The 17,384-nt window shown below is 44.0% G+C and overlaps 1 protein-coding gene across 5 annotated transcripts in view; it reads right to left on the minus strand.

Moving 5' to 3' along the window:
• The window catches only part of LOC147422119 (NAD-dependent protein deacylase-like), a 94,520-nt gene extending 80,014 nt beyond the window's left edge, over positions 1-14,506 (minus strand). For 2 of the 5 annotated variants that reach the window (XM_086502505.1, XM_086502504.1), the window contains exons 1-3: positions 13,989-14,347; positions 13,690-13,771; positions 12,883-12,946 (exon numbers count right to left, since the gene is read on the minus strand). In XM_086502505.1, coding sequence (XP_086358631.1) covers positions 12,883-12,946; positions 13,690-13,771; positions 13,989-14,115 — 273 coding nt within the window. In that variant the 5' untranslated portion in view covers positions 14,116-14,347. Of the gene's footprint in view, positions 1-12,882; positions 12,947-13,689; positions 13,772-13,988; positions 14,348-14,379 lie in introns of those variants that run through there. The other 3 variants (XM_086502501.1, XM_086502503.1, XM_086502506.1) reach the window with 3 other exon arrangements.
• Positions 14,507-17,384: the final 2,878 nt, after the last annotated feature.

The raw sequence follows: 17,384 nt of genomic DNA on the forward strand, positions 1-17,384 counted from the left end.
TAGAAAAGGGGCTGATTCAGCCCAGTTCATCTCCATTCTGTTCTCCAGTGTTGTTGGTGCAGAAAAAGGATGGCTCATGACGTATGTGCATCGACTACCGTGCACTGAACAAGAATACCATCAAGAATAGGTTCCCTATACCTAGAATTGATGATATTCTGGACAAATTAGGAGAAGCAGCTATGTTTAGCAGGATAGATCTAAAGAGTGGGTACCATCAGATCCGCATTAGATCAGAGGATGTGCACAAGACTGCTTTTAGAACAACGTTTGGCCTTTACGAATTTTTAGTGATGCCCTTTGGTCTCACAAATGCTCCTGCTACGTTCAATAGGATGATGGACAGAATTTTCCGTCCACACCAGCAGTTTGTTGGCACATTCTATGATGACATGATAGTCTACTCAAAGAATGAAGAGGAGCATAGGCATCACTTGGCCATTGTGTTCAAAGAGCTACGCAGTCATAGGTTGCTCATCAATGCAAAGAAAAGCGAGTTTTTTCTGGAAGAGATTCACTTTCTGGGACACATTGTCTCAAGGATGGTGTCAGAATGGATCCTGCAAAAGTTGAAGCGATCAAGTCATGGCCAGATTTGAAGACGGTGCATGATGTCCGAAGCTTCTTGGGACTATGCTCCTATTACAGAAGGTTTATCCGAAATTTCGCTGAGATTGCTTCACCTTTACATGCTCTTCAAAAGAAGGCAATCACCTTTAGATGGACACAGAAAGAGATTTCAGCTTTTAATCTCTTAAAGGAAAAGATGACTTCAGATCCAGTCATTGTGTTACCAGATCTTAGGAAGTCATTTGTGGTCCAGTGCGATGCCTGTGGTAGTAGCATTGGTGCAGTGCTAATGCAAGATGGCAGGGTAGTAGCCTATGAGAGCAGAATTTTGCAAGGGCCTGACATGACCATGCAGGTCTATGAGAAAGAGTTACTGGCTGTGATTCATGCACTCTTAAGTTGGAAACACTACTTGCTAGGTGCAGACTTTGTTGTCCAAACGGACCATCAGACCTTGCGAAACTTCTTGACACAGACAAAGTTATCTGAGAAGCATATGCGATGGGCAAATATCTTGTCCATGTTCCATTTTCAGATTGTGCATGTGGAAGGCAAGAAGAACGTTGTAGCTGATGCCTTGTCAAGGAAGCCACAAATTTCAGCTGTGTCAATTCCTTATCATCATGAACTTGATGATATGAGAGAACAGTATGCAAATGATGAAGATTTTGCAAGGGTCTTCGAGCAGCTAATGCATGGACAACGTCATGAACACTATCTTCTCAAAGATGGGTTCATGTTGATGCATGGCAGATTGTGTGTCACAAAGCCATTGCGACGCAAAGTTATGGAAGAGAGTCATGTCCCACCGTATGCAGGGCATCGTGGTATCGATGCTACAGTTAAAGCGGTTGAGACATTCTTCTATTGGCCTACATTGAGAAGAGATGTGGATGCCTTTGTGCGAGAATGCCTAATTTGCCAGAAGGTCAAGTTTGACAGGCAAAAGGCACCAGGGTTATTGCAACCACTACCTATTCCAGATAAACCATGGGAAAGTATTGCTATGGATTTTATCTTTGATCTTCCGAGAACGCAGACAAGAAACGATGGTATTTGGACCATTATTTGCAGATTCAGCACACACTCATTTTATTCCTGTCAGGAAGAAGATAAAACCAGATTAGATGGCACGCTTATTTATGAGCAATATTTTCAAGTATCATGGCATGCCACAGTCGATTGTTAGCGATCGTGATCCACGCATGACAAGTTTGTTCTAGAGAGGCTTGTTTGAGAATATGGGCACAACGCTCAAATTCTCTTCGTCGTTTCATCCTCAAACAGACGGGCAGTCAGAAGAGGCAAATTCTACTGTCCTAGATCTACTGAAGTGCTATGTGTCAGAGCATAAAAGAAAGTGGGAGCAGTATTTGCCATTGGTGGAGTATGCATACAATAATACAGTGCATTCATCAACCAACTGGCAAGGCACCTTTTGAGATAGTTGAAGGTGGCAAGAAAGTTCCTCCCATACTGCATACAAAGGACAAGATATTTGAAGCAGATAAGTATGTTCAGGACATGGATGAAATGTACAAGAAGGTCAAAGTGGCCTTAGAAAAGACTCGGGCAAAGCAAAAGAAAGCAACTGATCGTCACCGTCGTGAAGTGGTATATTCACTTGGTGATTGGGTGCTTTTGCGCTTTGAAAAGGCAAGGTTAAAGAAGATGAAGGGCAAGGAAAGACTGTTTCCAAAGCTCAGCATGCGTTACTATGGGCCTTTTCAAGTGTGCGACATAATCAGTGATGTTGCATATAGGCTGAAATTGCCTGACAGTTGGAAGATTCACAATGCGTTTCATGTGAGTCTTCTCAGACCCTATGTGGGTGATGTGCCAGAGGATATGTCAGCTGAAGATCAGCCGGAAGTCGAGGAACTTGACGAGATCTTGGTCCCCGAACAGATTTTGGCACACAAAGAAAGGAAAGTGTAACAAATGATGTACATGGTATTTAAAGTGAGCTCAAATGAAATACCTATTACATAAATGTTAGAGTTGTACAGATTGTCAGTTTGGCAATTGCTCTTATGGAATGTCCAAAAGTGTGCTTAGTGCTATAGAAGTGAGTATTTCTTGTCAGTTTGTCAAGGATACAGTAATTGCTTCTATTGAAGAGTACATGTATAATTGCATTCTTAAACTGTCGGTTTGGGTATGCTCGAAAGTGTTACGGGATCCAACATGTACTATAAGACAGTGGCAAAATGTGCAGCTACCATTTTGTCATTGGAAAGTTAGTGACTCAAAGCAATGGCAGAGTGCGCAGCTACCACTATGTCATTGGGACACGGTTCACACGCAGGTAATACATGTGTCGACGAGGTGTTGAATACACCAGGGTTGACAATCAGCATGTATGTGTCGTATATGTGTCGACAGGTGTTGAATACATCAGTGTTGACTATGAGCATGTACGACATAGATGCAAACGAGGACGTTTGAGATTTCAAGAGGGGGGTATGTCACCAACGTGTGACTACTATCTATCCTTTTTGTTGATTTCTTTCTTATTCTTTATTTACTTTCACTTTTTGGAAACACCCCTCGGGAAATCTAACTGCCCTGCATTGCATAGCTAGTGTGGAACTGTCCAGAGGGAGTCCAGGCCTGAGGGCAAGAGAGCACTAAGGTTGGACAAGGACTATGGTTAGCCAAGGTGGGGTCATTGACTAGCCAAAGCGAATCCTTTGCTACAGAGGCTACATTTCAGTTCTGGATGTAGCCACAGTGTACAAAGAGGGTCGGATGACCTAGAAAGATACAATGGCAGCATCTCCTAAAATTTAGGGAACTGCTATTTTGGGACCTGAAAATGTGTTTGCGTCATTAGCTCCGGAATGACAAGAGGAACATTTTATTGCTCTACTGTCAAGTCAACTGACGCACCAGTTGAGATATTTTTAGCCCAGTTGGCCAAAATCAAAAACTGGGCGAGGTGTCACTCTGTGAGCCTTCTGCTACTTCTGGCCAGAGGAGGGGGCGCCTAAAATGAGAGAGGAGGCTGATTTTCAGTTTTGTCACAGGTTAAGAGCTATGGAGTGCTTGCTATCCCTCTTATGCACAGTGCGGTGCCAGGAGTGATGCCCTGCACGCTACGCACTGCCCTCTCTCTCCCCTATGGCAGTATGTTATGCCCCACTAGTGGGCTCTTCATTTGACCAATGTACAGCTGTGTGGGTTCATGCGCGATTGCCGAGGCAAGAGCCTCTTGCACAGGTACTCGATTAGCTAGCGGCTAATCCCCCGCAAGTACAGGTGATTCGGAGAGGTTTCACGCTCGAAATCTCGTCCGATTCAAAGGGCAAGTAGCCCTACAGGTGCGGGAGCTCGAGGACTTGCTATGGATGCGACCGGCACGCGAAACGGAGCCCGAAACAATAAATTACAGCTTGCTGTGTATTTTTGCAGGTTTAGGGTTTTGGCCCTAAACGGACCCTAATACCCGCAGGAGGTTCGGGGACGCAAGGGGACCGTTGTACAGGCGATCTGGCGCATTTTGAGGGCTGAAAACAGAGAATTCAGCTTGCTGCAGATTCTCGCCAGGTTTTGCAAAGTGCCCGTATGCGTCGGGAAAGTCATTCAATGCGTGGGAATACTGACTGTGAAGGGTCCTAGTACAGTTATGCTGCCGAAATCGGGCCGGAACAGTTGAAATTCAGCCAAGTTTGTGCGGGGCAGCTTGTAGGGAACCACAACGTTTATTCCCGCTTTTGAACAATAAAGAAATACCGAAAAGGGGCGCCTAAGTTAGGGGCCAACCTGGTGTCGGTCTACTCATACAGGTGCAATCTAGTAGCCTGTATCCCTCTCCCCTTTGTTGTGTCTTAAAAGTACAGGTAAAGTGGACGACAAATTAAATGGGTGAAAGCAAATAAGGTTTAAGTTTAAAGTCTACCGCCCTTTTTGGATTGAACAGGCCAGTTCCATAGGGGCCTTTTAGGATAGTTTCACAGGGAGAGACATCATTTTCTACTCTGAGACGCATCAGGCCCCAGGGCAGTCCATGCCCCATGTGAGCAGATACAGATGGGAGACAACTTGCAGACAGGAGACTCGATCAGAGCACAGAGAACGAGTTTCAGGAGGAGTGGCAGTCTTATTCAGGGAGGAGCTACAATGTCTGATACATATAGCTCGAAGGGATGAGCATGCTAGGCACATGTGGGTGAGACTGAAGGCAGAGACACGCAGTTATCTCTACATCGCTATTTGCTATTTCCCTCCTAGTACGTCAGTATATGCATCACCTAGAGGACAGTCCCCCTTCTCTATTTTGGATGATGATATATGGGAGTTTTCCAGAAATGGCGACATTATTATCTTGGGGGATTTCAATGCTAGGATTGCCCATCACCAAACAGTATTCTATGATACCTCAGACGAGTTGATGGGGAAGCTTGATATTACAGAAATGGGCTTGTCTAGATTATCACAGGATGAGGAGCACACTGATTATGGCAAATACTTGATCGATATGGGGACTGCACATGGATTGGCCATTTTGAATGGCCTACAGAGATTCCCTGTAGCAGGTGGTTTTACATGCTTTCCCACATCTGCATGGCGCTAGTACAGTGGATTATGTTATGGCTCCACCAAGACTCGTTCCTTCCTTTCAGTATTTCATGGTGGGAACTAGGCCAGTTGGGGTAGCAGTCGATCATGCTATCTTGTCTTTCACTCTATCGTTCCGATTCAACACAGCTCCATTGGGAGAGGCCTCCACACGTACTCGGTATACCTTCACGTGGGAGACGGATCCCGTGTACACTAATGAGATATACAGGCAGCTATGCACTCAGGAGCCAGGACGACCACTAGATGAGCTCACCCAGATTCTGACAAAGATACTCCATGATGTAGCATCAGAGGCATATCCCCACAGCCAGCCTACACACAGACGATCTGGGAGCATGCCTCACAACAGTTGGTATGATGAGAAGTGTAGAGAGACGAGGATCAGATTACAGAGAGAGGTGCTCATGGGTACTACTACACATAGACAATCACGGATTATCTTTCGCCGCCTAGTGCGATGAAAGAAGAGGGCTTACCTATCTCAATTAGAGCGTGATCTGTATCAGCTATTAATGAGTCAGGACTCTAGTGAGGCATGGAAACTTTTCAATCTCTCCACCGCCAGCCATCACTTCCACGGAGACATGGGGGGAATATGCTACATCTCTCTATACAGCATCGGGGCAGCCACCTTTACCTGACCCTCCAGAGGCATCCCCAGAAACATGTACTTTCTTTACTGCTAAGAGGGTAAGGAAAGCCATTAACAAGATGAAGACAGGAAGAGCACAGGATCATGATGGTCTAGTAGCAGAGCACTTTATCCATGCCCGAGATATGCTTGCAGAGCCTCTTGCTATGATGTTTAATAGAGCCGGGGGTTTCCCTGAGACTTGGAGTATGTCCACTATTGTGCCTCTCTTCAAGTCGGGAGATCCTATGCTTCCCTGGAATTACCGAACCATCATGGTTGGTCACACTCTAGCTAGGTTGGTCATGAATGAGCACGGATGTATGCCGATTTCTCATGAAAAGATGAAATGTCTGCATTCAAGGAAGTCACATTCAATGTCTCTTCCTTGGAATGACACAGTCGTAGAAAGAGCACGAGAAGAATTGAGCATCAAGCATCGGCATGTCCATTGTGAATTGCCACCGTTGATTGATTTAGATCAGAAAGACAAGATTCGATCTCATTGTTTGCGTGGGTGGTGAATGGTTTGGCACTCCGTCTATTTGTTCATCTACATTGCATGCATAATCTTTGAGGAAGACGAGATTTTCTCTACTCACTTTACATGGAATGGGTATGTTCATGTTTTTGTGTTGAAGGTGGTTTCAGGAATTTTCAGCCTTGGAGATTCTTAAAGAAGGTAGACGCGTGACTAAAGACGAAGTTGAAGCATCGAAGGAGCCACAGACGACTTTGTGTCGCTTTCGGCGCGGCCCAAAGAAGCAAGCTTTGCAGACCTTTATGAAGTTCAAGTATCGCATGACCCACGCATCAGAGTGGACCGGCGAAGAGTCCTTTCCAGGATTCCATACGCTGTTGGCGATCTCCCTCGACGCCATACAGTTCGGTACCAATACCTCACTTTGAAAAGGAGGGGATGTCACGTGACACATCCAACCCTGTGTCCGTGGACAAGCTACAGCATGACCAGGGTTCAGTTCAGTCAAGTCAGTCTAGAATAGGAAGTGATCTGGCACTTTTGTGAGTCTGTTCGCACACCGTGCATGTCTAGACACTTAGATTAGATGCATATCCTCTGGTTGCACACAGCATGATCATCAGCATTACCATCAGAATCCATCAGGAGCAATTTCCAATGCACAGAACATATTTTCCTTATTTTTGACATTTTTCACTTATTATTTTTAAATGACTTTTGTTGGGAACTGGGTAGGGCAAATTAGCAAGTCTAGTAAATAAGAAAACCTAGTGCTCGCAGTTCTGGCAGAAGAGGCAACAGGAGCATTGCTCAACAGGCAACTTCTCAAGCAAGAACCATCAAAGCCCAACGTTTTGAAGGCCCCCCACTTCAGCGTTTTTCAAGCATTAAGCCAGCGTTTTCAGCCCATGACCTTGCCGATCTTCAGCAGCCTTATACGGCGCTTTTGCAGCCTCTGCACCAGCGTTTTTGACCCAGCCAGGCTAGCGTTTTTACAGCCCTGCAGATCAGCGTTTTCAGCCCCCTGCCGATCAGCGTTTCAGCCTTCCGGATCAGTGTTTCTCAGCAGTAAAACCAGCAGCAAGGCAGCGTTTTTCTTCAGCAATAAACAGCAGCAAGGCAGCGTTTTACTTCAGCAGTACGACAGCAGCAAAACCAGAGTTTTTCAGCAGTTTCGTTGTCAATGTCGTCCCCACTCATTGCATCATAGCCTCTCAAGTTTGCATCAGCATCTTGTATTAGATTGTGCAATCAATAGCATAGACCTCTCTCGCCATCTAGAGAGGGGCCCTTGGAGGAGGGTTTGACAACTTTCTAGTGTCATATTCTTCTCTCTCTATCTTTCAGTCTCAGCACCTTCATTCACAGTGTCTATTCACTTTGTTTGTGTCCATTGCACTCTCATTAAAGGACCGGAAGGCTCTCCCTTCCGTAAGTAAAAAGGAACCTTGAGCACGATCAGAGCACTCATCTTGAGCAAAGTTCAACATTCACTTCCGTTGCACCTTACATTGGGGTATATGTAGATGAGTTTTCAGATTATGTACAGGCAGAGGGTGATAGAGGTGCTCAGCTTGCAGGGCCATGGATTCCATTGCTATTTATTATATGCTGATGATATTGTGTTGATCTCAGATTCTCCAGAGGGGATGCAGCATCATTTGGATGCATTACATGTATTTGCACGGGACAGTGGATTGTCTCTGAACCTTGGTAAGACCAAGGTAATGGTGTTTAACACCACGACGCAGTGGGTAAGGAGGTCCGCCCCCACTTTTACATATGGTCGAGAGACTGTGGAGTATGCAGATACATACACTTATCTTGGGGCGGTTTTCAGTGGTCCAGTATTTTCCCCGAGGCGTGTAGCAGATACACGATTGACCAAAGCCTATGCAGCATTGGTAATACTTGAGAGGATATGTTCGCAGGTTCAGTTCCAGGAACCTCGGACAAAGCTTTGGCTCTTTGACACTTTGGTCACTTCGGCCATGCTGTACGGAGTGGAGATATGGGGCCCCTCAGTTGATCATCATACCAGAGCTGGCAGTACTGAAGGATGGAGATGTATGGAGAAGCCCTTGGTGTCTATGATTTCTCGGATGATTAGGGCCAAGGCCTCAATACCACATAACATTATTAGGACGGAGCTCGCTTCTCCTCCATTGGTAGTGGAGGCACTCACTCGATCAGTTTCATTTATGCATAGCACTTGCCCTCTCCCTAGAGACACATATGTTCGATTAGCATTAGAGTCTTTGCGACAGCTGGCATTGCAAGGAGATAGATCATGTTGGTATGCAGAGATGGCATCTTGGTTTCAGTTACATGGCTTTAGTATGGATCGGCTACCCCCCTTGGTAGTGGAGGCACTCACTCGATCAGTTTCATTTATGCATAGCACTTGGCCTCTCCCTAGAGACAAATATGCTCGATTAGCACTAGAGTCTTCGCGACAGCTGGCATTGCAAGGAGATAGATCATGTTGGTATGCAGAGATGGCATCTTGGTTTCAGTTACATGGCTTTAGTATGGATCGGCTACCCCCATTTCAGTACTCTTCGGATGCACCCTCCATCTCCCTCACTAGGGCAGAGATTACCAGGCTCATCAGACAGGACTTGATTCAGTTGGATACGAAGAGGACATGAATACAACCTACACGAGCTAGATACGTCGTAAGAAGATGACTTTCAATAGAGAGCATCTTCTCCAACTCACGGAGGATGGTTTTGTGATAAGACCAGGATACATGGACACTCATCTATCCCACGGGATACGATGTGCTATTGGTCAAATACGCACATCCTCACATCAGCTAGAGATCGAGACAGGCAGATTTAGAGGAGTACCCGCTGAGTCCAGGATTTGTCAGGTGTGCCAGATAGAGCCAGAGACAGAGCTACATTACATGTCATTGTCCAACATACTATGAAATACGAGGCCGCTTTCACAATCTATTCAGAGAGAGTTTTGGGCGACTCTCTAGAGTCATGAGATACCAGGATCAGAGATGCCTCGGATTATACTTATTGGAGATTTGCAAACACAGAGAGGACCTCTTGAAGAGGGCCACAACGAGAGAGATCTAGCAACAGCGAAAAATTACAGATTTCTTTCAGTCACAAACAGAGGAGTCCGAGCAGCCCCAACAGCATAACGACACCAGAGGCATACTGCTTGATCAGGCGATAGAGTTGGGGCGGTCCAGTCGCCCACGGATGAGGGGGCCCTCTCGACATCGACACAGATTGCGATAGAGGATCCATACCATACTGGCGCGACATAGGAGCCGTCCCGACAGAGTGCCTACCTTGGAGCTCTATAGCCTTTGGGATACTGATGTATATGTATATGATGCCTCAACTGTCAGAGAGCTCCATTGTATCAACTCACCCTTTGTATTCCCTTTGTATCAGCTGTCACCCCACCCTTACCCACTATTTTCTTTTCAGTTCTTTGTACTTTTTGTACCCAAACTTGGTATTAGATTCACCACATGTAACCGTTTGGTCTCATAGGTCATTTTGGCCTTTTGAAAACGTTAATATTACATTACATTTCATTTCATTTCATTTCTCTCTCATGTGTTTCCTTGGTATCACACATGTTGCACTGTGACGGGATTAGAGCTTAGGCTTGTCAATACCTAGTGCATGCAGAGCATGTGAAAGGGCTGATTCAGGCTGTGTTTTTCAGCCAACTAGAGGGCGACTTGTGGCTTGGTTTTCGTTGTGGATAGTACCCTTGGACGAACATTTTATATCAAGAGGGGGTTGATGCGTGTCCACTGCGTTTTTATTGCGAGAAACCCATGTGTACCTACATTTTTCAGCTGGTACACGACGGAGGATTGCTTCTGATTTTCAATGAGGAGTTGGACAAGATTTGGGCTACATTTTGTGTCACAAACTGTTGACATGTCGAGCTATTGAAGATCTAGAGGGTTAGGACTCCCTAAGCCTAACCCTAGCCAACCTGTAGATCCCGATTGAGGGGCTTAAACCCTAGCAAGAAGAAGAAGAAGAAGAAGAAGAAGAAGAAGAAGAAGAAGTCCTCACCAACTTACAGGTTCATGTCGAGTGGCCCTTTGTTAGAATGGGTTATGATTAAAAACCCTAACTCCCGACCAACTTACAGAACCTTGGCCGAAGGGCCCAACTTAAGATAAAGGAGGTCACACATACTCACTCTTCAAATTGCATAAAAGACTGATGATGCAGAAGCTGAACGAAAATCCGCGGATTGCGCTGATGGCCGATGATGTGGTAGCAATGTACGGACAGCCATCTGGGCACTTGCTTTTGGACCAAATGCTTTTAGAGTTTCTGCTTTTCGCTTGTGTACATGCCAAGGGCCTTTAAATACCTGTTGTGGGCTCTCTCTGTGGCATTCTACCCGTAGGAGATGCAGAGCAGAGCCGCAGAGCTATACCTTGTTGAAGCAATATAAAGAAATATTGAAAGGGCGGCCAACGTTTGGGGACATTGCAGTATGGGAGTGGAACTCCGCCACTCCGTGTCTTGTGTGGATTCTCTCTTTCTCTCTGTTCAGTAGTTTGAAGTGCTCAACGTCTGTCTCAATCTGTTCTTTTCAGTTGGCACGAGGTACCCGTCCCGTTATAGCGGTATCAGAGCTTCAATCGTGTGCTTTTTTGAAAGCATACCAGTCCTCTCAACAACAGACAAAGCAAGATGGCTTTTCTCACGGAGTATCTACAATTTCTCCTCAACGAGCTTCGCGACATTCTTTCAAAGCGTCATCAGTAGAATCTCCCAGTTCTGCAGAGCTTTCAACAATGCTTGAATTACATGTTTCCTCCTCAAGGTGTTCCTCCTTCTCCAGCATCAAAAAGCACAAGGGCTTCTAATTGACAATCGGAACTCCCTGAAGACGAAAAAAACAATATAAGGCATCCTTGAAACGAGCACGCTTCTTGGATCTGCTTGCCACCTCGAAACTCGACTTCCGGCCCAAATAACCGGGGAAATCCACCAATTGCTTCAAGCTTTTCATTATCTGGTTCATCTTCTTTTCAAGAGTTTTGTCTGCCTCTTTCTACGAGTACAGCTTTCGTTTTTTAGCACTCATCTGTCCTTTCAACTTTCTTCCCGACTTGAGAGGAGAATCAATGGCCTAACGCCATCTCGAGTGAATCTCATCCATCGGGTAATTCTTCAGGTGTTTCTCAAATCTCGGGTCTCTAAAGTACTTCATCAATCTTTTCACACACGTGTCAACCTGCACTTGACATTTGTACTCCACTCTGGCAAACTTCTCTGCCAAAAATTTGCCCAATTCTTCATTCATGGATCGCTACATCGTGGAATCAATCTCCTCCTTTGTAAAGAGCCTTGTAAGGACTATTTTGTGCCTCTCAATAATGTCGTGGATACGTCAATGGTAGAGCAAACGTTGACGCGATTTGCAGAAAGGATGAGGACATCGAGATCTACTAATCTTTGTAGCTCATTCTAGCAGAGTCCAATGTGTTGAAGAGCAATGTATCGTGCAGTCCGCTGACTGAGTGCTGCTTTGGAAAAATCTATCACTGGCCTCTGAAATCTATCTCCTCCTTTAAAGAGCCTGGTAAGGACTATTTTGTACCTCTCCATAATGTTGTGGATACGTCAATGGTAAAGCAAACGTTGACGCGATCTGCAGAAAGGACAAGGGCGTCGAGATCTACTAATCTTTGTGGCGCGTTCTAGCAGGGTCCCATGTGCTGAAGAGCGATGTATCGTGCAATCCATTGTCTGAGTGCTGCTTTGGAAGAAATCTATCACTTGCCTCTGGATGGGTCCTCGCCTAGAGGTTGTCGTCCTCTATAGGCTCTAAGTCACATAGCTGGCATATCCACTCCTCCGATGGTGTCCCAAGTATACCTCTAGATGGGTCCTCGCCTAGAGGTTGTCGTCCTCTATATCACATAGCTGGCATATCCACTCCTCCGGTGGTTTCCAAGTATACCACCCTGCCTCTATCTATAGCTGATGAGAAGAGGTGTGACTGAGAGAGAGAGAGAGAGAGAGAGAGAGAGAAAGAGAGAGTGTGTGGACAAACCTTGCTGGGGCACCTCTACTACACAAGAGATGTACAAGGCTCTCACGACAATGCCAAAATGGGGGCGGGCATGTCCCCTCCCCTATTTATGGGGCTACACAAAATGCCCTATCCATCTCTAAATAGACGGGAAAACCAAGAGATGACGTCCAAAACTCTTAACATTATGATGGGTCACCGATTGAAGAATTGTCACAAGGCACAGCCATAGAGGCAATTTGGTCACTAGGAGATCCCATTGTCACTTGCCCAGCACAGCTCAGCACAGCGTCTGAGCTATGCATCTACTATATTCCTACTCATAGCTAACTTCCTATTGATACATTCACGTATCCTATAGTTTCTCTAATCAAAAAATGTGTGTCTAATTATGTGCACATGCACGAGCATAGCCCTTGTGCAAACGAACATAGCAAAAACACATGTTCATAATAACAAGTCATACATATACAAGCACACAAACTTAAAAAGACTAAACTTGTAAACAATCTATGCTCTTTCAATGGCAGAGCCATATATACTTTAACTTTCATTAATCGTAGTTTGCACATACTGATGCTTTGGAGAGAACCGCTGAAAATTTGTCTATGTCAGGTTGATTCAGGTGAGCCATGCCCCTAAAAAATTGAAGGTAAAAAGGATAAATATTTGCTTTATGGGTTGAAAACAAAAAATGTCATCCTGAATTAACAATAAGAAATGATTTATTGGACTAATTGTACTCATGGAGATCAATTGATTCACCCATACTTGAAAGCTTCATTTCACACCATCAATTCAGTTGAATTCTATGTGCTGAAGCTTACTAAGTGTTTCAGGATTGGAACCAAAGTGATTGAGACAGAAAATGATTTAATTAACATAAAACTCGTTCACCAAAAATATCATAGTACAGAAGATGGAATATTAATCCTCCAAAAATAATTAATAAAAGTCTTTTACCAAACAAATACCTTCATCCCAGTAATGAAGAAGATAATGATTATGGGGGGAAAAAATTTGTTTTACGAAAACAAAATGGGTGGCATAAAATCTCACTTCTGTTTAAATTATTATTAAGCTATGGTTTTCATAAGCATCAGTATCTAATGCCACCTGTTAAAGATTACAATAACCATTGACGAATTGATAAAAGAAGATTATCCACTTTAAGCAAAAAGCAACAAGTTTTTAATCAGCTTATCAACAGGAAATTTACTGAGTTTTTACAATCAGTAGAGTGATAATACTATAAATCTGAGGGAATCTGTTACGGTTAAAGGAAAGCTCCTCAGAACCCTTTTTTTTTTTTTTTTAAAGAACTGGCTTTCTCTGAAGCAGAAAAGCTTGAAAGAAGAGGAGAGCTTCAGAAAATGCTTACCTCCAACAAAACAAAAGCTTGTTCATGCGAAGTTCAGAGGAGGCTGCATTCCATCGTTGGCAATCAGGCGCGCTTGTTACCGCTGGAACAGAACATTGACAAGACTTCACAAGGCGCGCTATACCATAGTGAATTTACTAGTGGGTTAAAATTCATTCACTTTGACTTATTACAAACGGCCACGTGGCATCAACTCTTGGGCATCGGACCTACGAGGACACCCACTAGCGCGGCATCTGCTGCAGGAGGTAGCTCCCTAGAAAAGGAAGGTTGGGTGCATGAGAAGGTTGGAGGGCTACCTTGTAGCACAATAGAGTGAAGTAGCTCTGAAGGCTCGAAAGGGGAGAGAAGAAGGAGCAGTAAGGCTACCTGAGGTGGGATGCTATAGTGAGGGCCGAAAGCTGCAAGAAGAGACGGCCTGAACATGAGACGGCAGGCAAGGTGGACATGCAATAAGAGAAAGGACTCGTGAGCAAGAGGGGATCGAAGGCATTGCTGCAGGCCAGGCCATCAAGATGATTACAGAGGAGTGTTAAGGTAGAGTTGCAAACCAAAACGGTGAAAGCAAGGAGCGCTACGGAGGTGGTGAAGCAGTATTGCACATGAGCCTTCACACATGAAAGGGATTACAGATCCGGAATGGGAACGCATGAAGGAGTTTTTATGCTTGAGGATAGCATATCGAGGCACCTTGCATTATCATCATCGTATTATATGCCATCCTATTGTTGCTAGTCAAATCAGCACAGTTATGATCACCGTAATCTTGGTGTCTGCCTAAATCTTCTTTCCTGTCTCTCATGCGAGTGTATGCATGTGTTGAGTATGTCTGTTTTTTATGCAGGTGTCATACATGTTTGTAGAGAGGAATCTACAAGTTTGTGAGAGAACTTGGAGGTGTCATGTTTGTAGAAAGGAATCTACAAGTTTGTGAGAGAACTTGGATATGCCAGAGGTCTTGAAAGTATTGAAGGGTGCTGATTGATTTTTTTACTTTGTGAGCCAAAGGTCGTTACTTGACTCTTTGATCCCACAAACGGCCACATGGCTACGGATCAAAATTACCAACGGCGTTGTTTTTCATGGCGCTGCTTTTATTGCCTCCGTTCCAACGTTAAAAAAGACCAATACTCTTCGCAAGGAAGAGGAGGATACACAGGGTGGATATGCAGGATGACGGAGTACTGGCTGACTCGATGAAAAGTAAAGGATTCATGCTGGATACAATGACCTTTGTTTGTCTTCTATTAGCATGTGGCCAGCAAGCTCTAGTGGAACAAGCTTTTGACCATATAGAATCAAGCCTTATCTTAATCATTTGACTTGTACGCTTGATATCTTAGGACGTGCAAAGCGCTTGGATGAAGCTATATAGAACCCATAGCAGATACTGTTGTTGCTTTTTGATATAGGTTGGAGATCTTTGCTTAGTATTAAAGGACACATGGCAGTTTTGAGCTTGGAAAGCAATGCTTCAACAAGATTACAACGTTGGACAAGAGACTCTGCAAGTTATGTGCTCATGTCACGGTTATACACAAATGCCGATGAGTACAGAGAAGCCATTGAACTAGAAGAGACGAGAAAATATGTTGGTGCGCAGAAGAAATGCGGCACAGCGTTCATAGAGGTTAACAATCAGGTGCATCTTGTTTTGGTTGGTGATTTGAGTTATTCAATAGAAGAAAATCCTTGTTCTAAGATGAAACGACTCAAATAACTTATGTTACAAGGGGGATACATACCTTCATTGAACTCAGTATTTGTGGTAAGCACCTGCTAAGCCCTTCCTCTTCCCCTTTGTTTCATCCCTTAAAGGTAGCAAATAGTAAGATGCATTGGCTTGTCTCGATGACAGCTACAATTAACTAATGGATCAAGTAACTCGATGGAGGTGTCAAGAACACCCGCATCTACACTGCCAGATCCATCCTGACAAAGAGAAGGCTCATCTTCACAAAATCGTTTGACAAAGATTTTCATCTAACACCTACTTTAGTGTATGACATCAATCGGAAGTTGTGATATGTATCACCCCTAGGGCCCCTAGAGGAGAGTTTTGATAAGCCTAATGCCTGTTTTTGGAATACGACCAAAATCTAATGAACCAAGGAGCCTTGAACCGTCCTCAGTAAATACAAAGCGAGGACATATTTCTAGGTACGATCATGTACGCTTTCGTCTTGAAGGCATGTGACACTATCTTGGTTGACATGTATGTCTGGAATGTCGTCTCTGGAAATGTATTGATTGCGAAATATGCTTAACAAGGATTGGGCGATGAAGTTATAGCTGGTGTTGTTTTTGGGATGTGAAGCGGGGCACTTCTCGCACTATTTAGGACTCAAATACGTCTATGATGTAGAGCATAAAGTTAGATTTGCTTCTATTTAAGTTTAATCTATATCCTGCATCTTTTGTATTTGTGTTAACTCCTGTTTTGTGTTTGATAGAAAGGAATATACAATGGACGTTACGACTTCATAATCACTACTTCAGCTCAACAACACTGCAAGGTTTGTTATTTGTATCAAAACCCCATGTCTATGCGTTTGCTTGGCTCAACACATAAATGCTACGAGACAAGGCATGGCTTTCATTTCTTATAATTTTTGAAAATCGATACCACAGTGTCAACTCTCCACCATGCTTTTGTATGGCACTTTTGCATGACGTGCACTGTATAAATAGCATTTTTACTATGGACCGACCCTAACTGCAAGACAAAATGTTTAATTATTCACGTTGCTTTTTTGTAGCTTGATTCCTCCTATTGCATAATTGGACGACACTCGCACATGATTACCAGGTCAGTGGTGCAGTTCCATTTTTATTTATAGTCTATTGATGCTTTTTGTGAGAATGCAAACTCCATAGCACAAGGACAATCCTCTCTCTCTCTCTCTCTCTCTCTCAAATTCTATTAAAAATACGAGAAAATTGACTACACTTGATTTAGAGTAATAAGTGCGCATGCAATTCTTTTTCAAAAGGTCACTAATAACATGAAATTTGTCCATTTTATAGAAAATTATAGAGGTAATCAATGATCATATATGAAATTCTTTTCTAAGACTTTGCCAATGCACTTTGTGCTTGTTTACTTCATTGCTAGATGCTTGATGTTAAGTTTTGTATGTCCTGTTATATTCTATAGCAATGTCCACCAAGCAAGACTAGTTTGAGGAAAATTGGACAGAGTCTTCAATTTCCATTGGTTAGAACCTCTCTCTCTCTCTCTCTCTCTCTCTCTCTCTCTCTCTCTTTATATATATATATATAGGTCACACAAGCATGTCGCGACAACAAGAGGGGATCAACGATTGGGTGCACGAGTGTCATCCCTGATGCACTTTGTGTAGATTTGGGACAAATCTCGAAATCCAAGTGGCAACCACCCATTGACCCTCCAAGACTTGAGCCTAGGACATCACCCTCGAGAGCCAGGTGCCCTAACTACTTCACCCATGCACCTGTTTGGCTTGATGTCGTAAATGTAGATTGATTTAAATTTCAAAAATTTAGTAAATTGAAAAATTCGGGGCAGCATTTTGTAATTTTGGGGTGTAAAATCTACAGCTCCAATTTCGCCCGCGGCACTCAAAATGACACTTGAAAGTTGATTCCCTCCCACCTTGCCCATGTCACTTAGGAGGGGGTTTGCAACATGCATGTATGAGTGTTTCAATGTGAGG

This window comes from Adiantum capillus-veneris, chromosome 27 (assembly GCF_014529385.1).
Source record: "Adiantum capillus-veneris isolate H3 chromosome 27, ASM1452938v2, whole genome shotgun sequence".
Classification (NCBI taxonomy): domain Eukaryota; kingdom Viridiplantae; phylum Streptophyta; class Polypodiopsida; order Polypodiales; family Pteridaceae; genus Adiantum; species Adiantum capillus-veneris.